The sequence below is a fragment of the Pezoporus wallicus genome, unplaced genomic scaffold (assembly GCF_028554395.1).
Source record: "Pezoporus wallicus isolate ANWC-B61680 ecotype Strahan unplaced genomic scaffold, APGP_CSIRO_Pwel_v1 contig_2871, whole genome shotgun sequence".
In the NCBI taxonomy this organism is placed as follows: Eukaryota; Metazoa; Chordata; class Aves; order Psittaciformes; family Psittacidae; genus Pezoporus; species Pezoporus wallicus.
In genome coordinates, this window is record NW_026640775.1 from 6,037,962 (window position 1) to 6,065,173 (window position 27,212).

Below are 27,212 nucleotides of genomic sequence, written 5' to 3' on the forward strand. Positions count from 1 at the left end.
CCCAGACAAAACCAGAACAAAAATCCAAACCAAACCAAAACAAAAACAAAAAAAAAAACCCAACCTCAACTTATTTAGTTCCAAATCTTGATGGTGAATTTTACAAGTTTCAGTAGATTACATTGGGTTTGTACTTTGGTTTTACTCTAAGTACATAAATGCTTGATACAAAAGATTAAAAAAGCTCCATGTTCTGCTATTCGTCTCTCCAGTCACCATTAGAAGAGTCTTAGCATACTGGTACCCATTTTTTAGGAAAAGACTAACAGTTAACTGATTGGGAATAGCCTGTTGCTGTTTTATCTGGATATAACATTGACATGTTAATAATGGAAACCTTTCTTATGTCAATAGTTCAAATAAGCATTTACGTACTGATTCAGCAAGCCATTTGACTGCATATTTGAAGTTAAAGCTCTGACATGAAGTCTTTCATGTCTTCTTACAGCACCAAAAGATGCACGCATTCAGGAATCTGCCCAAGTCTCACCTAACTAAAGTCTTGTCTAAGTAAAGGAGAAAATGAAAGTCACTGGAGTTGGGCCAAAATCTGAATTTTCAACTTCACTGGTGAGGAGCAGGCCTAGGGAGGTGGAGGAAAGGTCAGGATCTACTTTATTATATTCTTGTTAATATTTAACTTTTTTTTTTTTAAATATGTTTATGCATTTTGAAAGGTCATTTCAGAAAAATAAAATTGAAAATTGAAAATTTAAATTTCAAAACAAAATAAGCTTATTCTGCTTATGCAATAAAACAAAGCAAAACATGCTCACCTTACTTTGTTAATACTTAAATTTCAAAGGGTTTGCTTTCTGGTGAACTAAGTTTAATCCCCCTGCCTCTTACTTTCCAATTCATCTACATTAAATCTAATTTATTCTCCCCACACATTTCCTTTCTTAATACTTGTCCACCTCATGGCTACTATAGCATTTCGGTTTGAAACCTGCATTTGTCTTCCATGTATTGAACTCTAAGGTCTGCAACATGCTCCCTCCCTCTATTTGCCAAGTTAGAAAACTAAAAGATAGTGTGAGTATACACACACATACACTATTTTACTGAGGACTGGGCTAGGCTGCAAAATAGGATCTTGGTTTTGAAGACACTCTGAGGGCAAAGCAAACTCATTTCACAGAATTAGATTGTTCTGCTGAAAAAGGGGGGGGGGGGGGGGGGGCAGAAAGAGATGCGATGCACTCATCCCAGTTCCTAAGCAAACTTAGGAAGACTTGCAGCAAGGTTTTGGCTCAGGCTCATCCTCATTTGCAGCAATTAAAAGAACGGTACCATGGCCTGCTTTTGGTAGGATCAAAGGTATCAGAAACGAAGTAAGTAGATTTTACATTCTCGTGTGAGTTCTGATGGTTTTCTCAGTAAGTCTTGATTTCTTGTTGGACTACTTCCAGCAGTAACTGTAGTTTATGTGTAAGATAATCTGAAAGAGGGGAGAAAGAAAAATGTTTAGTCCAGAGGAAGTCTTGAGATACGGCTAAAACTCAGAGCATCAGCTGCTGGCCGGAGCTACTTAAGTTAGTAGATCACTGTATCCATTTCCTTTCTTGCTGTATGTTTTCTTCAGTTCAGTGGTTACAGATACACCTCAGCCCAACATCAGATCAAGAGAAAAAAGATTCATAAATGAAATTATAAATTAAACTCAAAACTGGACTCCTGTTTCTGAAAAGGTTATGCCACCAGAGCTACACCCAAAGGAAATCTGTGCTAGACATTGCAAATAGTGGAGATGTCTCTCATTCATACACCCACATCTGTGCCACAAACCATCCTGGCTTCTTCACGAAACAGACAGCCCTCAGGCAGCACTGCCTTCTCCTACTAGTCCTCTCCCCAACCTTTCAGCAAGTATGTTTGGGCACAGGTTTACAGTATCTGCCTGTCAGTCTCTCCATCCTAACTTCTGATCTTATTCCTCAGTGTGAGGCAAATTTGACTAAGAGGTGGTGATCCTGAAGATATGATAAGTTTAACAGAACCCAAGGGTTGGGGTGTGAAAACAACCCTCCCTGTTGCCTGTTGATAAACGTCAGCCCTGTCTTTCTTAAAAGAAAACATCAAGCTCACTTGTCAGTATATTCACCAGCCAGGCAGACAAAGTCCATGCCTGGGTGCCAACCACCACAGACAGGCAGCACAGGTAGGCAGCACAGCCTACCCCCTTAGCTTTTTGGCTGCAGAGACTGTGTCTTATGGTAGGAGTCATGACTTATGCTTCTTGAATTCTGTTGGTTGTGGAGCAACTTGCATTAGAGGTGCTGAGACCAAACCAACATCCCCACCCCTGGGTGTGCTTTTAGGTCCACAATACTCAATCTCAAATGCATACTTACATAATGGGCTACGGAAACAATCTGACATTTGCTTGTGGATTATGAGGTAGTAGACTGGAAAACCGCTTAAAACTATGGTGCATCCGATGCTAATGTTCACAGGGTCTGAGTAGAAAGACATTGCCACTGTGAAGAGGCAGATGATGGTAAAAGAGATGGGAATGAACAGGGGAACCTGGGGAAAAGAGCACAGAAGACAGGCAAAATTGATGGCTGTAGCAAATCAGCCTCCATATGTACCAGTACACACCATATTCACTTCTCCATCTTAAAGAAGATAAATCACATAGCTGCCCAGCTCACTGCTTCTGTACAACCAGTTGCAAATTAGTAGAATTCATTGAACAAAAATTGACATGTACCACCTTCAGAGCCCAGTGTTCCCTGTGAGATGCATGAGTCACGTGAATCAAAGTATGAACCTCACCTGCAACTGGAAGCCAAGCAGGTGGAGAAGGCAGCTATACCTCACTGCTCTCTGAATGTGCTGCTCCTGTACATGCATATGCACACGTACTGACTTGTCATGTGTGGCAGCTGCTGGTGGAAAATCTGAAGTCAAGAGCAGCAGCAGCACTTTCAACCAAACCATTTTTCAGTTATGACACTCGAGATTCATTTTAACCTGCCTCCACCTTGCCAGGGACATATAGTGACCAAAACCAGACTTCCTATCTTCATAGCACCTACATTAAGAACATGAGTTTCAACAATGCCCTGATGAAAAGACCAAAGAAGCAGTCAGCACTTCAGCCTTGCCCTGTTGGTTGGGCCAATTTGTCTGATTTATTTGGAGAGTAAAGTGTAAGACTGCAATAAATAATAAATGTGTGAAATATGTCCTCAGTCTTCAAATCCAACCTCAGTCAAGTTACTCTTTGCCAAGGCTGATGGAATGAAGGAGCTGCTGGTCTCATCTAGGGTGGCAATCTCTTTTCTGGTAATAGAATTCCTATTTTGGACCATGTCAAGCTGGAAGAGATCAATTGCCCTAGAGGTGGCAGCCATCCAGCCGCCAAACTTACTTGCTCTTGCTGTCTTTCCAGATGGAGCATCCCCTGCCAGCCTCTCCTGTGCGCACACACTCACGCTGCACATCTGCTTGAGAGGTGTGCAAGAGCACCACTTCCTCCTCTTTCCAGTGTTTTCTCACCATTTTTAAACTCAAAATGCTATAGGGGAGAAAAGTACTAGCAGAACCGCAAGGTATTTAATGCTTCGCTCTCCGTAAGCCTATGGCAGAAGACGACCTGTATCTGGCCACTAGAGCGCAGCATATGCCCACATCACCTGCGTTCAGCTCTTCCAGATAACTGTCCGGCTGGTTTCAAGAGGTTATGGAAATTAGGGAGAGGGGAGAAAAAAAACAACCAAACGAACTAAATTTCCAGCATTTCCCTCCCTCACTTAATCTACCTTTGTGAACCGTTAAAATCCCAATTCTCATCTGAATCACGACATCTGTCTAAAATAAATGGGGCAAAATGTCAGCAACTGAAAACATCACCAGTGCTATCCACTAATAAGCTTCCCCTGAGAGCTTGGTTTAAAAGAAAAAGAAAAGTTATTTAAATTCTGTTTCTGCATGAGTACACGAATGCAGCCAGCCATTAAACTGGAAAGCTATAAGGTCTCTGCAAAAAGGAAAGCTACAAGGTCTCTGAAAAACACGTTGTCTCCAGCAAAGACGAAGAAGAAAACTCACCCTAAACTTTGCATCAGGCTTTGAACAGCTCAGGGAGGAGCCCTGTGGGAGATGTAGGAAGCATTTCTGTCCCCTGAGCTTCCCACTGACCCGCAGCACAGCATCTGTGAGCAAAGAAGTCTCCTCTCCCATGCAAGAGCTGGGTGGAGGCACCAGATGGGAACAAACTGCAAGCCAAACTACCCCAGCCAAACACCTTCTGCACATTATGCAGCGATAGGAAAGGTGCCCTGAGCACAAGAAAGCTGTTCAAGCACCAACTCCAGCATCTCCCACCAATGCAGAGGATTCCAGCACCCAGAAGCATGAGAAGGGCCACCAGAGAGGCCCAGTTGAGGCTAGGGAAAGGTATACGAGGACAAGGTGCTTTACACTTTGTGGCATGCATTTATGTGCTGTGCGCACCCTCAGGGCTTGTGGCAGCAACAGTTGCACACAAGCTGCTCTACACTATACAATATTTTTGTGTCTGCAGATGATTCCCCTCAAGTCAGGTTTGCTCCCAGGATTCTTCTGGCCATGCTCTTTTCTTTGTGGCCTGACTCCCTCCCACTTCTCAGCTAGAGCTGAGACTTACCTACCACTGAAATAACACCCAGGCAAGGGTCCCTCCATGCAGCCCATGACAGATGAGTGTCCAGCTGCTTTCTGTGTATCTCCCACTTCCTAGCCTGAAACTTTGCCCCCTGGAGCAGGCTGCTATTTTACAGATGTGACTGCTGACACTACATAGAACCAGCTTTATAGAATTGACCACATCTGGCTGTTCACACATGCCAACCAATTTCAAGAGCTGCTCACATGCCTTACTGAGCAATAGGTATTAAGACTCCTTAGAGCCTAAGGGCAACCACAACCATGCAATGCTCTAATTATTAGCAAATAGAAGAGAGAGAAATGTCAAGTCTGTGCACATTCCTGGCTGTTAGATACATGCTGTGTGTTACCTTGAACGGGCTCTGCAGCTCTGGGTGACGGTAGCGATGGATGATGAGCCCAAGGGTGGCTAATCCTATGAAGAGCCATCGGGAAAAGCTGAAGAAGTTCAATAGATGGTAGATATCTCCGATACACACCATGGTAGTAACCAAAGGGAACTGACCATTGTGAAGATAAAATACAGTCATTAAAACCTTACTGTGGTCCTCGGGCTAGAAAAGGGTAATATGGTTCACCTCCTCCAGTCCCCCTGCAATCACAGGCAGCTACTTCACAGCCCCAACATTTCAGAGGTCAGAGAGCTCTATAAAACAGTGTCACAGACTGAAGGCAAAAGGCCTAAACACACTATAATGATGTGCTACAGAAAGGAGCAATCCTTTCAAGATCAACAGCATCTTTGATGCTTTATGTCCCAAGCATGCATGATCCAAAAGACTCCACTGCCAGCACAAAGGCTACCTACAAAGATCTCTGCTAAGTTTTTAGCAGGTCAGTCAACCTGCGAGAGGCACTGCAACACAGTCAGGACGAAGGTGGACCATTCCTGAGAGAAAAAAGGAAACCATAAAGCCCAGCTGAGAGCACCTCTGCAAATGCTCCTTCCCTGCATTTCCACTACACCTGGGAATTTCAGTTTTCCAAATAGCCAAAGCCTAAGAGGTGTTTTCATAGGACAACATCAATCAGCAACTGTGGCAGATGATAGGGGATGCACTTTTAAAAAAGCTGCCCAAGGCTATAAGGCAGGGACTTCGAGATAGTAGGTTTGGATACTGCTGCTGGCACAAGATGCAGCCATTTTCAGTATTCCTCCTTCATTGTTTTTCAGAGGCTGACTTAGTGTCAACATACTTTAAAACTCCTCAGCTTCCACAAAGTTTGCAAGAAAGACAAGACTGCAACAACAGGGTATGCAACACAGTCAGGTCTCCTTACCATTAACATGACAGCAGGAAGGGGTGTATGCCTTCGGATGTGGATCATGGAGAAGAGAGGAGGCCACTGTCCTTCCCTGGAAGCCACAAACAGGGTCCTAGGAAAAGACAGGGAGCCCTGTGCATTAGCACCACACTTCCAGAGGAAGTAAGATCACTGTCAGTCACTGGGTTGACCTGAGGCCACAGGATACTGTCCCCCAGCACGGGTCTGGCTTTAGCCACACTTTTGGGGAACTTGGTAGAAAAGCCCAGTGTTGAATTCCCATAGCTCTCCCAGGAAAGCTCAACTCAGCACAGAACCCACCAGCAGGACCACTGGCAGCATGCCCTCAGGTGGACAGTTAGCAGAGACCTGCGGGCAGGTCCAAAGTGATCATGAATGAGTCTGGGCAGGAAATAGAAGCAAAAAAGTTTCTGCCATCAGAGAAGGGGCTAGTTTTTCCAGTAGGGAGTGAAGGGGTGACAAACTGCAATTCTTAATGAGAGAAGATCATAAATTTGTGAAAACGGATTGTCAGTCTACATGTCTATATTTTTCTATATATATAAAATACATAGAAACATATATATAGCACATAAAATATATATTCAAATATATATATAAAGGAAAATAAAGTGCAGTTTCCACAAATAATAGATTTCAATCCTCTGGCCAGCTGTTGGAGAATATAGCTTGGCATAATGCCGAGAGGCCAGCTACAAAATGACAGATCTCCTTGCCTGCATCTCTCCTTTGACTCACGAACGGGCAATTAGGGAGAAGACATTGCATCTAATTTTATAAATTTAATATCCCCAAACAAACCATGCTGGAGCATCAGCTGGGCTGGAGCAGGGCCCAAAGCAGCTGGGGCACGAGTGTAAAATTGGTTTTATAGCTATCTCTGTGGTTTTGCAGGGGTGTGACTGGCCAACAGCCAGGGAGGCCCCATCACTATTTATATGGCCTTTCTGCAGTGATTATGTTAATGGTGCCAAGATGGGGGAGAGAAAGGCGATAGTGATATGCAGAATCTCTGTGCTGCCCAGGGACTTCTCATCCTCAAAGAAAACTAGGATCTAGAGGAGCTAACGGGGAGGATTCTCCCCACTTGTATATAATACAGGACTTCAGGGTAGTGGATCAAATAGCTCATTACCTTTTGTGCTATGATACATCCCTTTCCTATCAAGGGATTTTTCCTTTTGCAATCAAAGCTGTGAAACAGAACTAGTTCCAGAGAGTTCGCTCAGCTCCTTGGGACCAGCATGCTGTGCTTCTCCCTGGGTTCTGCCCTACTCTCCAATTTCAAGGCTCCCATAAGCATATGCAGTGTAGCAGCCAGTGAGGCTGGCAAGATATTTTTTTCATGGAACAAAGCTCTTCTTATTGCTACAAGACTTGCTGAGCCTCAACTACTGCTTTAGGAATAGCTTGTCTCTGATAACATTTTGCTGACCTCAAAGCAAAGTCCTCAAGGGAGAGTTTGCCTCTGGCCAGAGATCCTCACAAGAGAAGGACCCTGTGCCCTGCAGTGGAGCAGCTAAGTGAACCTAGCAAAAGATGACTCAGTCTCTCTGAGCAGCTGCCAACATCAACAAAGCTTCCAGTTCATCAGAAACATTGACATTTCACTTTAAACTAGGGATTTAAACTGAAGTAGGGGGGAAGAAGTTAGAATATGTGTTTGTGACCAGCCCTAGACACCAAAATGTGGACCTGGCCAGAAGTAGAAAAGGTAACTCTTAGCCAAAAGGGATCATCATGTAATTGACATCCCAGGAGTCAAAGGCCTTATTTTCCCTCATGGGCAGCTAAAATGTTACTGCATGGATGGGCAGCTGCACAAGTTGCTGGTGTTTCCCTCTGATAAAGTAAGCCAAAAAGCTAATAAATTCTTAGGGACACAACCTTGAAAATGTGAAGATTCCTCCATTCATGGTTCCAAAGCAGGACAGCGAGACAAGGATAGGGATTACGGAGGTCAAGCTTTTGAAGGCTTGTTGCGCAAAGCTCTGGAGGAAGAACAAATGTGACTTTAGGAACATGTGGCGATCTCTAGGCAATATCAGATTCAAAAGAGAAAAAATTCCTCCACTGAAGGACTAAAACATAACACATAAATCTTACCTTTTCTACTGTCACTGCAGGTTATTTTCCATTATCTTTCAGGCAAGACTAGAAGAAGTTATTGTTACCCAATAATCCAGAGAAATGAGAAAGCAATAAAGCATTTTATAGGAAAACCATCTCCAAAACACTTGCCATGACCACCCCTTCAGTATAAGCTGACCACACTGAAGAAAGGTAATGGTAGGGGTGACAACTCACCACAGCCACAGCAGGAGAAGCCAGAACGTCTTGTGTTTCCAAGACTGTGTAATAAGAGACATTGGTGAGCATGTACCCCACAATTACTGTGATCACGGACACGATGACAGCCAGGGGGATGTTTCTACAAGAAATGCACACAAAGAACAAGCTCTTATTCCTTGTTATGCACAGTATTACCACAAATTGCAGCTGACATTGTTTAGATGAACCCACAAACGTATTTCCTCTCATACTGTGTTTATGAAAGCCATGGTACCCCAGAGGCTGCTAACCCAAGATGACTTCTTCCCAGCCTTACCGTTCAGGTCTGACCAACTCTTCACGCACAAAGCTGGTCTGGAACCTGCATGGTGGGAAGAGACAGGGACAGAGTTTGAGCCATGTCTGGGACACCAGTCTGCTGCCCATGAAGCACCCACCCTTCACACCTACCAGCCTGAATACGCGAACATGCCTGCATAAAAAGCCAGGGGAAGTTTATCCAAAACCAGGGACTGTCTGTCAAAAGCATCCTCGAAGTTCTCAGTGTGGCCTACAGAAGAAATAAACAATGGACACAGAGCAAGGAAATATCAGAGATAAGCTTCCTTCCCACAGGATAACACCTCTTGTACCTCTTGCCCAGACCAAGGAAGAGTGTGAGTTCCTTGGAGCCAGGTATTCAGATTTGTTTCATTGTTTTAATTTGCAATGCTGTACCAATGCACTTACTTCATAGTGACAGAACTAACCATTCCCCATCCAGCTACAGGAGACATTTCAGGAAGGGCAACATCTGGTTCTGTTTCAGGCGGAGCCTGCTGTGGCAGCAGGAAATTGTGGAGATGAGTGGACCTAAGTTGTCCTTGTCTTTTCTTTAGGTCCCAAGTTAATTTGCCAGGTTGACCCCCCTTTTTGTCCCCCAAGGCTCCCTAAGCAGCTGGATGCACGCTTCTCTTTGATGTGGTACAGCCAGCAAGGCGGCTAATTTGACTCCCTCTGTGCTCCCTCCTGATCCTGCTGCCAAAGGGCTGACCCCAGCCCCATGCTGGCCAGAGTATGGAAACCAGGGTGGAGGAGAGAGTGGGAGCCAGCAGCCTGGCCACCTGTTCTGGCAATATCCCTGCCCACCTCCTGAGGCTCACCAACAGTAGAAGGACTGAGGATACACAAAGCAGAGCAAATATAATTTGAAAGTAGATGAGGCTCAGATAAAGGTCCTGTTTTACCAACTCCCCCGGTTTTCCTAAAAATTCTCTGCTTGAAATAGCAACAGTTGGGATTTTGGATGTGAACCATAGAATAGGTTAGGGTTGGAAAGGACTTTAAGATTATCCAGTTCCAACCCGTGTGCCATGGGCAGGGATGCTTCACAGGAGACCATGTCGCCCAAGGCTCTCTCCAGCCTGGCCTTATTTTATCAAACTCCAAAACTAAACAAACCCCTAGGGAAGGAAGAAACACCTAATGGCCTGTCATTCAGAGAAAGACCAATAAAAAAACTCAGTCAAAGGATTTGCATTTTCAAATGCAGGTGGTCCAAGATTTGGTTCCACTTCTATATTCAGTTCTTCCTAACAAAGTATCTTTAAAAGTAAAAGATGCAGAGTTTGCATAGTTGTGCTTCTCCAGGAAAGGGATGGAATGGCAACCAAGCACATAGAGGGATTCAGGCCACTTCTGTGAAGGTGCCTCTGCAAGGAGGTCTGTGATGAGATTTAGGCATTTGGGTTTGAAACGCTGGGCCAGCAAGTCTCTAAAATAAACCTGAGCCAAAAGAAAGGTAATGGCAGAGGAAATGACATGAGTGCAACCAGAAAAAGAAGAACAAGAAGGCAGGGGAATAGGGGAAACTCATTTAAAAGCACAAAATCGATTTTTAAGGAAAAAAAAAAAATAAAAAAAGGAAATAGATTTGAAGAAAATGAAACAAAAACATGGGAGTGGGACTATCCAGGTAGGTTTTTTTATGTTCTAAAATGACTGCTGATAAGTGATGGTGCATAAAAAGGATTTATTGTCTGCATTACATTAATGAGTGATTTAGAGTCCCTCATGAATCACATTAAATACAACCTGTCATATTGAGGTCTCTTCGTGAATTCTCCCTCCAGATGTCACAGGCATTTATCCTCCTCACTGGAGGACGGGTGCCAAGGCTCCAGATTGTCATTTAAAGGCATTCCTAACAATAATGGCTCAGGATTTCTAGCTTTAGGGCGGTCCTCCAGTTCAGAAGTGCTGCCAGCCCAAGGGGATATTTGCATGTTCAAAGGAGCCAGCACCAGACATTAGAAAGAAACAAGAACGTGGAGCCTACTGCCTGTGTTGTTTCTCTGCAGAGGAAGGTAATAGCATGAAACAGGAGCAAGCTTTATCCCTTGAGCGGGAATGCCTTGGGCTTTTCTATAAACTGAGGCACTTAAAAATACTCTTGAATCATTCCCAGAAGATACCACTGGCAGGTTTGTTTCTTTTCCCCGCTCTGGATGTGAGTAGGCAATCTAGTCTGCAATTCTAACTTGGCAAAAACCCATTGTGAGTTTACTAAGTTACCACTCTTCTCAATTAGAAAGTAAAAACCATTAGCTTAAGCCACAGAAGGGCTAGAGATGCTGTGACCAGGGCTCATCTATGAGGGGTGGTAACTCATTACACAGCTGTGACTCGCTCAGGTCACCAAGGGATGCTGTCACACACCCCTGATGTCCATCAAATTTGCGCTGTTCTGGAAGGATTTCAAGCCACACTGTAAACAGGCCAGTCTGATGCCAAAGAAAGACTGCCTGCAGAGGAAGGTGCCTGTATGACCCTGGGCAGGCTCACACTGCCTCAGGCACTGAGGCTCACTCAGGTTTGGAGAAAGCACTGCTGAGCCAAGTTCATAAGTGCAACGATACAGCTTAGTGCCAACTACGCTGGTCTCAGCTTCCAGCTGATTCATACCCAGCACAAAGGCAGAGAAGGCTCCTGCCAGCTAAACGAGTAATACCTTGTCACTGGGGACTGATAAAAGCCGTGTGAGGCAGGCATGTCGAGCACCCTCTCTCAGCCACACAGCAGCACACCTACCCTTGGCAAGCAGCATCATCCCTGGCACGATGATGAGTGCAAGAGCCAGGAGTTTGACAACAGAGAGAGCCGTCTGCAGCTGGCCACTCCAGGTGACGCTCCAGGAATTGAGGGCGAGGATCATGTCTGGAGAGGAGACCACACTGCCACAGCTGTAGACCATGCTCGATGCATGCAAGAAAAAATACAGCACCCCTCCTCTAGGGATGACAGGGAGATGAAGGCTGTGTCCTTGCAGAGGATGCTTGTGGTGAGAGATGTGAGAAAATATGACGCGTGGTGCAACATACAGCATTTGGAGGGGGAGCTGGGTTCTGCTCCTAGGTGGGACCAGGAGCCTGGCTCCTGTTGGGTGTTCCATGCCTACCTAGGGGGAAAGTGGGAGTTTGCAGGGACATCTGTCCCAGCAGCCCCCTTTCACCAGGGTCTTGTGCCAGCACACACCAGCCAGAGCAGGCAGGACAGCTTCACAGGCTGGGTACACGAGGTGAGGAGTTCAAAACCTTGAGCCTTACACCCTCAACCCAGGTGACATTTGCACCATTACTCATAAAGAGCTGCTACGCTGATATTTGGCACAATCCTCCAGCCTCAGGCAATAGATGGTCAACAGGGAGGCCTATTCCACTTTTTGGAGAATACAGTGGCCTCAAAACAGCACCTTGGATAAGGAAGTTTTGGGTGGCCGAGTACATAACATGGGGCCCCATCCCACAGTTATCCCAGAACATATCACCCCATAAGTGCCCCTGGTCTGGGGCAGAGAGGCTCCAAGATCAGCAGTCCCATAACAGTTAGTACTTACAATACCCCAGGAGAGACACAAGCTTCACAGCAGGGACAGGGGGTGCACAGGGGGCGAAAAATGGCTCCAGCATGTAGCTTCCAAACGCCAAAGAAATAACAGCACTGTTGGCAGGCCTGTGGAGGGAACCGAGCACAAGCTGTGGTCTGCAGACAGCTGAGAAATGGCACGATATAAAACAGCACAAAACTTAGGAGGGGAGGTTTCACCAGCCAACCTAATCCTGCTGACCCATGCACATGGTAAATTCCCATTGGTTTTCTCAGTAAATAGGTTAAAAATCACATGTTGCAAAAAGATTCATTTCCAACTTGAAAGCAAAAGTCAAGATTAATCATACTGAGAAGTGCAGTGGGGTTAACATGTCCTTCTTCATCTCAGTTTATGTGAAGGACACAGGTTATTGAGAGGTGAGGACTTTCTTTTTTCAAGTTAATAAAAAGAAGTAATTTACAAGTTTCTAAAATATTAAGTCAGAAAGCCAGAAAGTCAGAAAGCTGAGCCAGAAAGCTCTCTCCACAGGACAATCCGAGAAAGTTTCACAGGAAAACAAATCTGAAATAAACCTGGCATTCATTGTTAGTCTAAAAAAAAATACCATGGCTCTTGAAGGATACCAGCTGCCAAGGGAGAATAGAGATATTCTTCAACTACAGATCACATTGAACATGCGTAACTATTAACTCATGATGCCTTCTTGTTTTATCACTGTAAATCTTTAAAAGTTGTTCAGATTGTTTCTACTCTTTCCTTTAAAAACTGCCTAGACTGTTACCTGGCACAGTAACTTTGGGGTATTTTTAAATCATCACAGCATCCAGCAAAAGGCAAACAAAAAACCCTCTTACCTAATAGCAAAAAACTCTGCCCACAGAAATAAGAAACTTGGCAGACGCCCTAGTGTCTCCAAAATGTAGATATAATGTCCTCCAGACTTGGTGATTCTCGTTCCAAGCTCTGCATAACACAAGGCACCTGTAAAAGTTCAGGTAGGAATGCACTGAGTAAATCATCCCATGGATTTTCTCCTTTCTGTATAACTTTTCAGGGATTGAATGAATCTGTTTAAAATAAATAGGGAATTAGAGGAAGAAAATTTGGAATAGCAGAAATACTCTTCCCTATTTTTGTGTGCCACAGTGTTTTGAAGTAATCAACTTTTCTGTCAGAAGGAAAAAAATTCTCAATTTTCTAGTTAATGATGCAGCTTTTCCGTGGAAGTTATGTGGAAACACGTATGATGGAGACAGTGCACTAAGCTATGAAAGGTTCTCTTCGAAAAATGTCCTGGAAGTTTGGATTCTCACTTCTCACAGACTGGTGAAATGGTGCAGTTACAGCAGCTCAGCCAACAGGCCGTGGCTGAACTGGTCATTTCAGTCATGTTTTTGACCACAGACCATATTCCTATGTCATTATCTCATATCTTCACATAAATCCCTTCCTTCAAAGACACAAGAGAGGGGACCTGGAAGGGCATCTCTCTTCCAGGTGAAGAGGGAAGACCTGGCACTGGAGGAAAACGTAACCCCAATGGTGGAGAGCAAGAGAAGTGTCCACATGACAGGCTCAGTTGGTCTTTTCTCGCATGTCCATATATGAGTGTACTGACAGACCTGGGGACTGCCTGTTCCTGTCTTAGCAAGTGCTCTGTGCCTCCCTGCCCCTGCTCTGGAGCCCAACAAGAAACCGTGAGAGAGGTAAGCCATAGAAGACAGCTTAAAGCTTTTAGGAAAGTAGATAGAAACCTGCATGCCTCTGCCTGTGCCAAAAAAAATTCCATCTGTGTTTTCTCCATAGAGCAATTCACCGGGCCATTTGAACATATCCAAGTACAAGTTTTAAGCCCTGCCTACACTGGATTCAATTGCAAGGTTAAACATCCTCTGTCCACCAGAAATCTCAAAACACCTTACTTCTATAAGCACAACTCCCCCTCTAAATGGGATTTGACCCTGTGGGGTGAGTACGTCTGTAGCTGTGCTATATACTTCTTTGCCCAGCTGATCTTCTAGGAGTGGAGGGAGGGCACAGAGGAAGCCAGTGGCGATATGGCCATGCTTCCAAGTCTGATGGTGATTGTGCCATTTGCAGGTCATGCCAGTGGTGAGGACCTCAATTTTTCCCCACCTTTTTGTTGGTAAATCTGTGCAGAATCTCTGTTCAAAGTGTCAAATAGAGAAAGGCACGTCATCTTATTTATTCCAGTGGGTCTCCTTACATGATTCAAGTGTGCAGTTATGTGCTTTGCTGAACTTACGCTATAGGACTTGTATAAATGCTGTACTTGAAAAAAAAAAGCCTAAAAGAAAGCAGGCCTTTTTAATTTACTGCAAAAGACGTGTCAGAGAAATAATCAGGAAAAGTAATCAAGTTGATAAAAGGGAAGAACACACCAACAGATTAGGCTACAAAATACAATCACTTGATAAAGAGGCTCCCAAAGCCTTTCCAGCAGTGTCTATCAAAGGATGCAATGAAGAGAGAAAACCTTTCCATTTGGAAGCAGAGCTCCTTATGTGATCAGCACACACATTATCATTTATTGCTCTGCTCAGTTAAAAGAAACACCGTGCTCACATTATACATTAAGATTTTCTTTAAGCAAAAGTGTATAATTTGCCAAAAAAACCCCACATATAGGCTGCAACATGAAATATTGGTACACATATGCTAAGAGTAAGAACCACACTTGTTGCCACACTGACAATTGAATGTCTCAGTTTCTAAACTTGTGTGTACATGCCACAGTGCCAAAGTGTTTTCTTCCACATGGAGTATTTCTCCCTTCTTGGTTTTTTGTTTTGGGTTGTTTGGGGTTCTCCCCCCACTCCTCCCAGGTTATGACAGAAGAATTAAAAAGTCACAGACTGAAATAAACATCAGATTTCTCCCCAGAGCTGACAGATCTTGCAGTTCTCCTAACAGCACCTTTAGAGAATTTCTGAGATGGTGATTTTATACAGTTAATAGAGGAAACTAAAAGCCACTCATTTTACCCATCACAACTTTAAGAGCTACAGTATTTCAGAAGAATTAGGATGAAACTGTCATCAAAAGTTAACCCTTTGTGAGAAAAGACTGGTACTAAATGATGCCAGAAACCAAGCCACAGGTAACACACAGAAAGCAGGGCTGAACTGATCTGCTCTATCTCCTGCTCCAAGGCAGCATCGGTCACTTCCAAACCATTTCTGACAGACAACCAAACACCCATCCCTGGGTGGTGGATACTCTGCAGCTCCCCAGGCAATCTGCTTCTCTATCCTCACCCACAGAAAGGGGATTCCTTCTGGCATATTAAGACTGTCATTTCTTGCCCTTTTCACAGTGTCTATGAAAAGCACTGCACAGCCTTCAGACTTACAAGTGTCTTTTGGGGGCCTGCATCTCCTTTCCGCATGACAGGAGTCCCCTTATTTTTCTCCCAGCTTTCCTGGCAGAGACCATGCTATCTCCATCTGCAGTCTTTGTCACCCCTCTGCCCTGGACATGAACATTATTTCATATTCACAACCATAAGTGCTGTGGTTTTCTCTGTCACCCCAGTGAAATGATTTGAATGAAGACCCCTGGTGATATCCCAGCTTGTTATGGTTTTTTTTCTATTGCAGCAGGAACGGGGAACTTCTGAATTATTTTTCTCCCAAGTTTTTATACATAAAAATGTGCTACATCCCCTCACTTTCCAGTTGCTTAAGCAAAGGATGACAAAGCTTACAACTCACCAAACATTGAGAGGACCCCACAGGCAAACCAGACAACCAGGGACAAACCCATGCTGCCAGAGTTTTTCAGCACTCCTTTTGGGGAGATGAAGATGCCACTGCCAATCATACTGCCGATGAGGAGTGAGAAAGCCCGCAGCAAAGTTATCTTTTTCCTCAGAAAGACAGGCTCCTGTTCCTTCTTGTCTTTCCCCATGGCTTTCTTCTAATCCCAGGAGAAGATCACGCATTCAGAAGCTACAGACTCCCAAGTGTCCTCAAAGATCACCTGTAAGATGAGGAGAGAGATAGGGATTCAGGGGTCATCTTTTCCAGACAATTTTTTCCACAAAAACCTGTCAAGATCTGTTGAATCTCTTCTTCTCAGGTGCTGGATACACCAACCAAGCCATAAGTGCTTATAACACACTCAGCACCACCTCACATCAATACAGCTCCTAAGAGGTACTGTTTTCTGCCTCTTTTGCCAAGGAGCACAGAGCATTGCAAGTTGCATGCCACACTTCAGGGTATGATTGCCGAATTCAGCTCTGATGCCCAGACTGGAACTGGCCAGGTTAGGGTTAGTTTAATGGAAACTGATTTGGGGGAAGATACCAGCACACTGTCAGAAAGCAGATTCCAAGTTGCAAACCCAATAGTCAAAAGCTTAAGGACCTCCGAGTTTAAATTTGTTTGTTTAGGGTTTTGGGGCTTTTCTTGAGGAGCAAATTGCTCTGTTAGTTGGGGTATACAGATGTTTGGGTTTTTTAACTTCTTATCCATCCTTGCTTGAATGAACAAACCCTGATTTTCTCATTAGGGCTTCATTTTACCAGTGTTTCTCAACATATTGTCAAACCTTTTCCCTATCAGATTATTGAAGAGTCAGGAGTAAGCACTGTTTTCAATTGTAAGACAGAGGACAGTCATCAGTATCAGACGTGTCATTTCTTCTATTAATATAAACTTTATTCATAGTAACAGCAGGAGTGAAGCTTTCCCTAGGAAACAGGGAACTTTGGACATTCCAGGGATCACACGAGTTGATCCAGATCTAGTTCTCTCATGCCACAGTAACCTCCTACTTCACTGTCTTGTCTCTCCAAGTCTTTTTCTCAGTCCTAGCCTTGCACCTTCACCAAGAAACTCGCCTTCTGCTTAGGCAGGTAGGATGGATTCACATCAGTTACTGTAGTCTAATTTGCAATAGCAAACCTGTTTGTAATATTCCTAACACCAAACTAGACATTTTACACTGCTAATTAACAGCAGAGCTCAGGGTAGAGCAGACAGGACAGGTCTGGAGCAGATAATTTGGCTCCTGTCCCAGCCACACAGCCACTCCAATGCTCACATACTCTGCTTTAGTAGGTTTTTTTCATTACCTCATTAAGTTTCAGTATCATGAATATTTACCCCTGCCTTGTGGCTGTATACTACTACAGTTACACTGTACAAGAGATCATATTTTGATGATTTCTTCACTTAATATTTGCAGTGGTGTGCCCAAAAGCAAGCAGCAGTCACCTATAGAAGCAGATCTAAGCAGCCAGAAACTACTTTCTCAAGAGTCGGTGCTTTCCACCCTTAGATATAAATGTCCCCATAACATTGAGGGGACAGTTCTTGTTATCAGTCATCCATGATACCTCTTTGTATGCCCTGTATAAACTCAATAAAACTAAGGGCTTCTCTCCCCCACCCCCAGCTATTTTCCCACCTGGAAACTGTCAGGAAGAAGCAGGGTTATCACTTTCTCCACACACATATGACCAGCACATGCAGAAAGCCCTCTCTCCTGCCAGCAGTGTTAGCTGAGATTGCGACAAGCCTGCACAAGCATCTTCTCAATCAAAGCAGCCGAGTTTAGTTATTAAACCTCTAATGAGTCCCAGAGCACTCCTCAAGGCTCAGATGAGTCGCATCAGCCTCCTCTGGTCCCGCGGAGCTGCTCCTCAGAGTCCCAAAACTTCACAGGGCTGCTGGAGACAGCAGTTCCAGAGGGGCAGGGAAAAACCCCTGGGAGATAACTTCCCGAGCCATCAGCTGCAGTTCCCTAAGACGCTAATTAATTAGCTCACATGAAATGCCGATATCATCTGGTAATTCTCAGCCAAAAGGAGAACCCCAGAGCATTCATTTGCAATGGTGAAACAGAGGGCTTATCGAATTGAACCCAACTGAAAAGAGGTGTTGCACACAGCTATGTCTAAAATGCTGTTGTGAGATAATTAAAAGGGCACTTATCTGTTTGGCTGGGCTTTAAATAAAGCAGGTGCCTTTAAAATCCATCAGGCCCCCAATTCTTGCTGGGATCCCAAAGCAGCAAAAGACAGCTCCTCTTTGCAGGCTCTGAAATTAAAAAAGGGGGCGGGGAGGAAAAAAAATGGAGAGATCAAATCAAATTTACAGACCAGGTTAACGATCCAAAGTAAATAACAAACTCCATACTTCTGTCCACATGCCTTTTTTTTTTTTTTAATACTCCTGCCATGCAAAAGCATTTGGAAATTAAACAGTCCAGTCCAGTAATCTATCAGGACTTGTTCCAGAAGCTCTTGAAGGAAGGAGGGAAAGAGTAACAGAAAGCTATTGAATAGCACTTCAAAGAAACACCTATCAGAGCCTACTGCCTGGAGAGACCGTTCCTGCTTGCTCCACTTTCCAGCTGCATTCCAGCACCAGGCACATTAAAATGCAGAGATGCTAATCCTGTGGCAATGCTTAAGAATATTCACAATGTGCTTAGCACAAAGGAAATACACAAAGCTGCTTTTTGTTTACCCTCTTGACTTAAAGGACAGGCTCAAATCCTTCTCCATTCCAAAATACAGCACCTTTGCATGAGCTCATCATCCAATCCAGCAGGACTGGAGAAAAACAAACCCATTTCGCAACTTCTCACACCTGCTGGATCTTTACTCCCTTATTCTTTATCTTTACCAATTTCTTTATTTATTTTTAGCTGTTAGTCTTACCTCACAGGCACTGCAGCATGGTTGGAGATGAAGGAGACAAGTATAAAGAGAAAATCGTATTTGTTATTCGTGGTGGCGCCTAAAGGCCCCAGCACAGAGCAGGACCCACTGTGATCGGTACACAGGCAGAGTTGATGTTACACTGCTGAAAAGCTAGAGATACAAACAAGCAAGTTAGAAAAAGCAAAGGAGGAAGAAAGCATCATTCTCAGCTGGGCTGCTGAGACCTAGAACAACTAGTGACCTTCCTCCTCCTATCACATGGGAAGTGTGTGGCACCCCTGAGAAACAAATCATACCTTCAGAATCTCAGTTCAGTGACTTATACCCCAAAAAAACCCACCCAGCTACTAGGGAATACTCCTAACAGTTTACAGCTGTATTTTCGTTGTATGGGCCTCAATCAATGCCATACAGCCAAGAACAGGTTAACCCCTTCCTTTTCCTACAGCAAAAGATGCAGGCATCAAAGCTTTCTCCTCAGTCCCACTGTTTATTTATTGTTTTGGTGCCAAAAATGTCACTCTGATTCAATGTCCACCACAAGGCGCAGGATCTAACTAAATAAAATCAGCAGTGAACAGAAGCTTTTTTTTATTCATGCATGAAAGCAGCATAAATAAGTTTTAATGAGACTGGTGGTGGTCTGTTCTGGGAACTCAATCAGAAAATCTAGTTAGGAGAGCTGAGAGATGTTTGTTTATACACCAAAACAAACACAAGAAAAAGACTGAAAAGACAAGACATGCAGCTCAACTTCTTTTCAGTTTTCTACAGCTGGTTTACCACTCCCATTAAGGAACTGAAAGGGACAGTGATTAATAAATCAGACACAGGCTTGCAGCCTGAGCTGCAGTAATAAATCCAGGGTGATTGCCTTAGGTGTGAATGTAAGAATCATTTCCATCCGGTCCTGTTTGTACAGTTTCACAAATTTAGTCTCATGAGTTGTCTGTCTAAAGACTGCCATTTCCTAATGTTTCTTTCTTAATGAAAATATTTTTAAGCCCTGACAGTAAAATAGTTCTTGGCTTAGGTCACACCACTTATCATTTCATTTAAGCATTTCCAGCTGTCATTTGGACAAGAGTCACTTTTTCTGGAAAACAGACTGATGATGTGATGAGCCTGGACCTCTTGATGATGTGATGGTGACCTTTTAATTGAAAACCTAAAAAGTGTTGAATCCACGCTTTGGTTCTTTGGCTAGGAATTAGACTAAACTGAGCCTGGTTTACAAGCAGCAAAATTCCTGCTGCGTTCACAGTTCCTTCCTACCAGGCTTTATATCCTACACCGAGTTTACCAATTCTTTTCTATCACCACTCTGCCAAAGCAGGCGCTACAAGTGGAGATGTTTTAACAATCGTAGCACTGATTCACTTTCAGAAGGTGTACAGATTATATGATGTCAGATGTCATCTCACTCTCCAACTGCCACAAGAAACTCACACTTATTTGCATCCAGAACTCATTTTCCACAAATCTTGTGCAGGAATATTGGCTTTTTCATGAGCATTTTACTTTCATGTTGCAAAACCCAAACATGGGAGACACACACCTGATTAAGACAAATTCAACTCTTCTATAGCACCAACTATTAAAGACTATCAGAAAAGTTCACCAGCATCCTGTGAAAGGAACTAACATGATTTCCCTTTCTTACAAGCAGGAGAAGGGAATACCCCAGGCACTTGTCTCTCTGCCCATTGGACCCAAAGAAGAAGCACCCGTAGGACAGACACTGGGGCACATAAATGTTAGGGGTAAAAAAAAGAGAAAAGGCGCTTAACAAGGAGACTGTCTCACATAGAAGGACTTCTTAGGCCAACATCTTGGCTCTATAATACCACTTGTGGGGCACAATGTAGGGAACTGTCCTTAGAGCTTTGCTCTTTTGTGGACGCCTCTCCAAGTAGCAAAGCTGTTTTCACTCTCCAGACCAGACCTCCTCCCTGGAACAAGACAATTTGTCCTATTTGAAACTGTTTTCTTAGCTGCATAAGACAGAACACAAACAAAAATAAATCTAAACATCTCTAGCAGAAGAAACCCAACAGAGAAGCCTAATGCTGTAGCAGAGTACAGCCAAAATTTCCCCAAATGAGAATTCTTCTTAACCATTTCAAATAAAAAATTAATAACAATAATCCTATAATACAGGAACATCCCCCCTCCTCCCAGCAATTTGTCACACTGAATCAGTCCTGTGGTCTGAGGGTTAGTGGGCTTTTGATGTGGAGCTGGGCAGTGCCAACACGCGACAGCCCTCCCCCTTGCAACAGAAAGTCCTCCATGAACCAGGTCCTTGGTTTATCTCTTGGCCTGGCTGAGAGCTACAGACGATAGCTTCCTAGGCATTGCTTCGTGATTTACCAAGAGCAAGCTTAACAGCTTCAGGCTGCTCGCTGGGGAACCCATGCCTGGGGCTGCTGGTGTGAGGAGTTGCTATGGTGGGGGGCTTTACCAACACCAATATTCCCATCATTGGTAGGCCAACGGCACCATCATCCAGAACCACCCACCCTTTTGAATGGCAGACTAATCCCAAAGCTTTCCTTAAAATGGTCTTCAAGAGCAACTCACACATCCTGAAGGGGGGAAATACCAAAATGGCCATGTTCATCACCAGCTTTCCTCACAAAGGGGAAATTCCCCATAAATGCAAGCTGGTTTATCCTGCAATGGAGACAGCTCTCAGTGCAGAGGAAGCCCTCCTCTGCTTCTGCTATTGTCAGATGTTGGGCCCCATCTGGTGGGGGTTCCTGATCTGCCCCTGCTTTACCCACCTGGAACTGAAACCTTTCGGAGCTGACTGCATTCATAAAACCCCTATTTCCATATTGCCTCATATATTACAATGATTTCCCCCTTAGCGTCACCGCTGTGCTGCTGATTTATCACCCCACGCCTACAGCTCCCTCGACCACAGTGCCTTGCTTTGCTCCTTCTCTTCCTGCCTTGAAACATTCAAAGCCAACAAGCCTTCATTTCTGCATTAGCCTCTCACTCCGATTGCTGCTCCCTGTCTACCCCATAGCTAATCCTCAGTGTTCTGTGATAAATCACCCACCCCAGTATCTGACTTGCACAGGGCCTGAACTTTGCCTCTAACCTACCTCAGGGTGGGGGACTCTCTCCTTTGGGCCTCTCTGCTCAGCTGTTACTCATTTATTAAAACACAAGCCAAACATACAATTATGCTGGAGGGAACACATTTCCTTGTTAACTCTTCCTGGCTCCTACCCAGAGTTTCTTAGGCCATGGGGATTCATATTTTAGTACGCAATATTTCAGATTCATTGCTCACTGTTCCCCATGACTCTGGTGGAAGGAAGGGGGACAAAGAGGGGTTTCTGTGACCAAAACCACTACCTCATCCCCCATAAGACAATGCACAGGTAACAGGGAGCAGTACCTTGTAGAGAGACAGCAAACCCTCCAGCCAGAAGGAAAACAGGACTACTCTCAGCCCTGCCACACATACAGAACCTCCCTCTAGCCCATCTGTGGGTATGGGCTGTGCTGGCAGCTGCCAGACAGGAGCCTTTGTGGGGCACAGGAGTGGGAAAAGGTTTAGTTAAGGGTGCCCTTATCGGAGCAGAGCATGTTCCATGCTGGGGGAAGCTTGGACACAGCTTTAACCCCTGAACTGAAAGGAGAATCTCCTGTTGTGCCCTCAGAGGTGCTGCATTGTGCCGGTGGTAAAGCACAAACACATTATTACATCTCATGGCTCAGAAGAGGTGAGGGAATGAACATCTGGCACTGGACTCCCCGAGCCCTCACCAGCTGCAGGAGAAGTTCAAGTGCAAAGGCATAGCAGAAATGCACGCTGAAAGGCCATTAGGCTCCTGATCATAAACAAGGAGGAGTCTTATTCCAATAACTGCTTCTATAGAACTTGCTGTGCGGTGGCATTTGGCACCGTGTCATCACAGGGATGAGTGTGCTGCTGCTGCCAGCTTTCCCAGAACCTGAAGGGTGGCATCAGAAACTAACCAAAACCACAACTCACATGTTTTTTCAGGTAACATACCAGGCCACCTCCTGTTTTTAGTGAGAATCAGATTCTAGGAACAAGCATGTCAACAAAACCAGATCAACACACTCACCGGGAAGGTTAAGTCAACACAAGGGCATGTTTATTTAATATTAATGTAAGTGCAGTCATAGAGATATCTGCTGGGAAGGACTTTTGCGTGCCTCTGGGCCTGCCTCCCATAGCAAGCAGGACTGTTGCCAACACCAGCTCAGGTCAACCATGGCTTCGCCTAGCTGAGTCTTAAGACACCTCAAGGCCAGAGTCCCTGACCTCTCCAGGTAACCTGTTCCAGAAGCTTCTCCCATGAACGTCCCAATGCACAGCTGATGGCTGTCACCCACAGCCATGTCATCTACCATGCCTGAGACCCGCCTCATGTTTCCCTGCAGAGATAAGCTTGTACTTGTCTTTGGGGATGGTCCTTGCCACCCCTCCCTCTCCAGCAACTGGGGCTCCACCAGCCCCAAGGCTCATTTCACTTCAGGTTTCCATGAAGAAGGGACTCAGCACAGCTGTGGGTTGTAATGCCTTAAGCACAGATAGCTACTGACAAGTGAAAGGCATCACATGGATATTCCCCTCGAACCTGAAAGCTCCAGCATGTCTGTGATGCCCCCTCAGCCCCACACTCAAATGACCTCCAGCCTCAGAAACTCAGGTTTGGGCTTGGTTTTTTGGTTTGTTTGTTCCTTTCCTTTCTCTCCCTCCCTCCTTTTCCCATCTTGAGCTTTGAACTTCCCTGTGGTCTCTTCTGGTCTGCATGATTGCATCATTCATGGCAGGTAAAGTTAGCAACAATGGAAGGAAATATGAACATCACTTCACACAGCACGCCAGCAGCTGGAAGAACCTGCAGCCAGCAGAGGTTACAGACCCCAGTCAGGTCTAATAAAGACCTGCATCACTGGAGGGGCAGGAACTACAATTGTGATTATTCATGTTGAAATAGAGGTCACTGCATCTCCTGCTTCCGAGGCAAATCTGAGCACTGCAGGGTGTCTCAGAGGGAGGTTTCGTTTGTGCCAGGTCAGCCCAGCAAGGCTCTGCTGCCACTTGCTCAAAAACACCATGTGTTTTTTTTCCTTGCTGTTGTGGCTCAGCAAGGACACAGCACACACATGGAGAGAGAAAAGGAGGACCCGCCATTGCAGGATGAGGCCGTAGCTATGTGAGACACTGGGATTTGAAGTCACTGTGGCCAGCACCAAGAAGCCACCATCCTGAGCATGGAAGACCTGAACTCAGATCCCCTCCTGGGTGCTTTAAACGATGCTGGCCAGGATATCCCAAGCCCCCATCCTCTCCACATCGCCCTGTCTTGAAGGTACTTGCTGGGCAGGCACCAGCAATTCAAACCTGTACTTGTTTCTGTCCCCAGACTTGCCACAAAGGACAAAGAAAACGAGGAGGCTGTGCAGGGCAAGTAGCTCTTACCCAGCAGAGGCTGGAGAAGGAGCTGGTTACCTGAGGAAGATCATCACTCCAGCAGGGGCTGCAGTACCATCAGCAATGCTGGCTGGCTTCAAGGATTCTCTCCATGGAGAAAACAGTTTGTGAGAGGTGCCCCATGTGAGTTAGAAACATTGCAAAATCCAGAACATGTGTACAAATTCCAGACTGATGCAGCTGCTCCAATATAGTTATGAAAAATGTTAACAATTGAATTGGGAAGTCATTGTAAAACAGCTAAGGAGACAGAAAAGAAGCTGGCATGCTGTGCTCGATCTGTGTGTAACAGTCTCCACATGTCACTGAGACCAGCACAATCTGCACCAGCTGAGACACGGAAAAACACTTCCAAAGGGAGCAACTGCACAGCCAAGGCCAAGCCTTGTTCCCTGTCACAGTGCCAGTGAACCCTGCAGGCCTCCCCTCTTATGCAAAGATGGGGTTTCCAGGACACAAGGCCTCTGCCACAGTCTGGGCTTCCGTGCTTGTCAAAGCTTGGGACTGAAGCATGGTCTGCTGGGATGAGTTAACTGGTTCTATGATCTTATGATTCCATGAACTAGATGTCAGGAATACTCCTCAGCTCTGTTCAGAACTGGACCTCTGTGCCACCAAAAGTACTAGAACTCACCAGCACAAGCTGCCGGTCCCAGCCAGGCGCTTACCACACAGGCATGGTCCCTGCTTACAGCTTACCTGGCCCACCAGTGCTGACCCCTGGAGAGGCACAGGGACAAACAAGGAGAGAGGTGATGACCAGTGTTGCTCACTGGACTCACCCATCATGACCAAGGTTGTCAAATACCCTCTCTCTTTTCCTGGTGTCACTTTGGCCACCACTTGCCAGGCATCCTACCACAAGTTTGGTGCAAAAACCTGGGAAAATTTCCATTCCAGATCAAATAGAATGTGCCATTCAGCCCCAGACTATGAGCTATCCATTGTGTGGCTGTGCAGATACGCAAAATGCATCGGGCCACTTGCTGTACATCCATGAAGCATATTCAGAAAGAAGATGAAACATATCATAGAATGGTTTGGATTGGAAGGAACCTTATAGCTCATCCCGTTCCACCCTCCTGCTGTGGGCAGGAACACCTTCCACTAGACCAGGTTGCTCAAAGCCCCATCCAACCTGGCCTTGAACACTGCCAGGGATGGGGCAGCCACGACTTCTCTGGGCAATCTGTGCCAGTGCTTTAACACCCTCACAGTGAAGAGCTTCCTAATGTCTAATCTAAACCTCCCCTCTTTCACTTTAAAGCCATTCTGCCTTGTCCTATCACTACCTGCCCTCATAAAAAGCCGCTGTCCAGGTTTCTTGTAGGCCCCCCTTTAGGTACTGGAAGCTGCTTTAATGTCTCCCCAGAGCCTTCTCTTCTCCAGGCTGAACGAGCCCAGCTCTCTCAGCCTGTCTCCGTAGGAGAGGTGCTCCAGCCCTCAGATCATTTTAGTGGCCTCTGAACTTGCTCGAGCAGATGCACATCCCTCTTGTTCTGGGTGCCCCAGACCTGAGCACAGGACTGCAGGTGGGGCCTCAACAAGAGTGGAGCGACCTGCTGGACATGCTCCCTCCCTTTGATGCAGCCCAGGACACAGTTGGCTTTCTGGCTGCAAGAGCACACCGCAGGATCATGTTGAGCTTCTCATCGACCAACACCCCCAAGTCCTTCTCCACAGGAATCCTCTGAATCGAGTCTCCGCCCAGCCTGTATTTGGGATTCTTGGGATTGCCCCAGTGTGGATGCAGGACCTTGCATACTGATATCCTGTATATCAACAGAGAAAACAATAGGAGCAGTATTAAGAGTTTATCCCAGATGTATTTAACTGGTTCTATGTAACATGTGGCTGCTCAGCAGCAGGTAGAGGATAGCAGACTGCTGCATTCAGGCAGTTCCTGTAACTATCCCTCCTCAGCCAACTACTGCTGTTTTAGATGAAAGAAAAGGGTTGTTGTGTTCCCCCCCCCCCCATATTCTTTCTGTTTTATCCTAAGGAAATCCAATTTTAAAAGGCACTAGCAGAACACCACAGATGTGCAGCTGATGGAGAAGTAAGCAGCAATTTCAGTCCCAAGACACAAGAAAGAACGCAAGTCTTTCCACAGGTTTCAGCAGGCTTCGGGTTAGACCTTCAGGGTAAGGAAGGAAAGAACAACACAAAGTCTTGCAATTTGTTCATGCTGTCAAGCAGAAAGCAGCCCAGGATGCTCAAGCCAAAGCCTTTGGAGGCTGCCCATCCACGGGGAGCAGCATGCCATGCAGCAGACAGGGCAAGCTGGCAGGCGCATCTGGCACTCGATGTTCCCACCCAAGCGGGATGGCTGGATGGTTTTTCCAGGAGGGCTTGGAGGCATCTCGGGGATCTTGCTGCTGGATCAGGCATTGTGTGGCACAGGCAGAGGCCTCACCACTGGTGCAGAGGCCCTGCAGCTGCACGACGCATGGCACATGTCGTCACGGCCACCGAGCCAACATGGACAAGCTTGGGAAGGAGCAGACTCACAGCAGCCGCTCCATTCCAGCTGATGGCATCACTGAAGGCTTGTGAACCCTCAGCGGGAAAAGCTGACAAATAGGCACCAGAGACAAACCACACGAAGCACGTCCCTGTCTGGGAGGGAAAGGACTTGCTGTACAGCACATGCCAAAGACATTGAAGCACAGAGGGAGGGCTGTAGATTTGGCACTCGAGCGCAAACACTATGTCCCTGCCGTACCACGTCACTGGCCTTCTTAGGCACAAGTATTTAGGTTATTGGTATAAGGGTACATGTCCCACAGTACATAATTGTCAGGCTTTTCCAGGAGCTCTTCAAATGAAGCATGCCTCAGTCCTTTCTCCCAGACAGCTTCTGCCTTGTAGGAAAAGATGGCCTTGTCACCAAGGCCTTTGGTTTCAGCTGCAGCCAGCTATTT

General features: G+C 45.5%; 1 protein-coding gene and 1 long non-coding RNA gene across 4 annotated transcripts; both read right to left on the bottom strand.

The window, feature by feature from the left end:
• Positions 1–1,199: 1,199 nt before the first annotated feature.
• On the bottom strand, positions 1,200–18,176 carry LOC130605269 (cystine/glutamate transporter-like). 3 transcript variants are annotated; one of them, XM_057420619.1, is made up of 13 exons: positions 17,540–18,176; positions 15,838–16,105; positions 12,958–13,084; positions 12,110–12,225; positions 11,305–11,430; positions 8,686–8,785; positions 8,552–8,596; positions 8,251–8,374; positions 7,831–7,934; positions 5,938–6,034; positions 5,007–5,156; positions 2,355–2,529; positions 1,200–1,441 (listed from the first exon to the last, which is right to left on the bottom strand). In XM_057420619.1, the coding sequence occupies exons 2-13, from the start codon at positions 16,031–16,033 to the stop codon at positions 1,377–1,379; spliced, it is 1,425 nt and encodes a 474-aa protein (XP_057276602.1). In that variant the 5' UTR covers positions 16,034–16,105; positions 17,540–18,176; the 3' UTR covers positions 1,200–1,376. The 3 variants fall into 3 exon arrangements, with proteins under 3 accessions (XP_057276602.1, XP_057276601.1, XP_057276603.1); XM_057420618.1 differs by lacking the exon at positions 17,540–18,176 and having other exon boundaries at positions 15,838–16,525; XM_057420620.1 differs by lacking the exons at positions 11,305–11,430; positions 17,540–18,176 and having other exon boundaries at positions 15,838–16,525.
• A 627-nt stretch (positions 18,177–18,803) lies between these two features.
• On the bottom strand, positions 18,804–24,617 carry LOC130605272 (uncharacterized). Its single transcript, XR_008973651.1, has 3 exons — positions 24,277–24,617; positions 20,648–20,752; positions 18,804–18,950 (listed from the first exon to the last, which is right to left on the bottom strand). It is a non-coding gene; the product is annotated as an uncharacterized LOC130605272 (long non-coding RNA).
• Between the last annotated feature and the right edge of the window lie 2,595 nt (positions 24,618–27,212).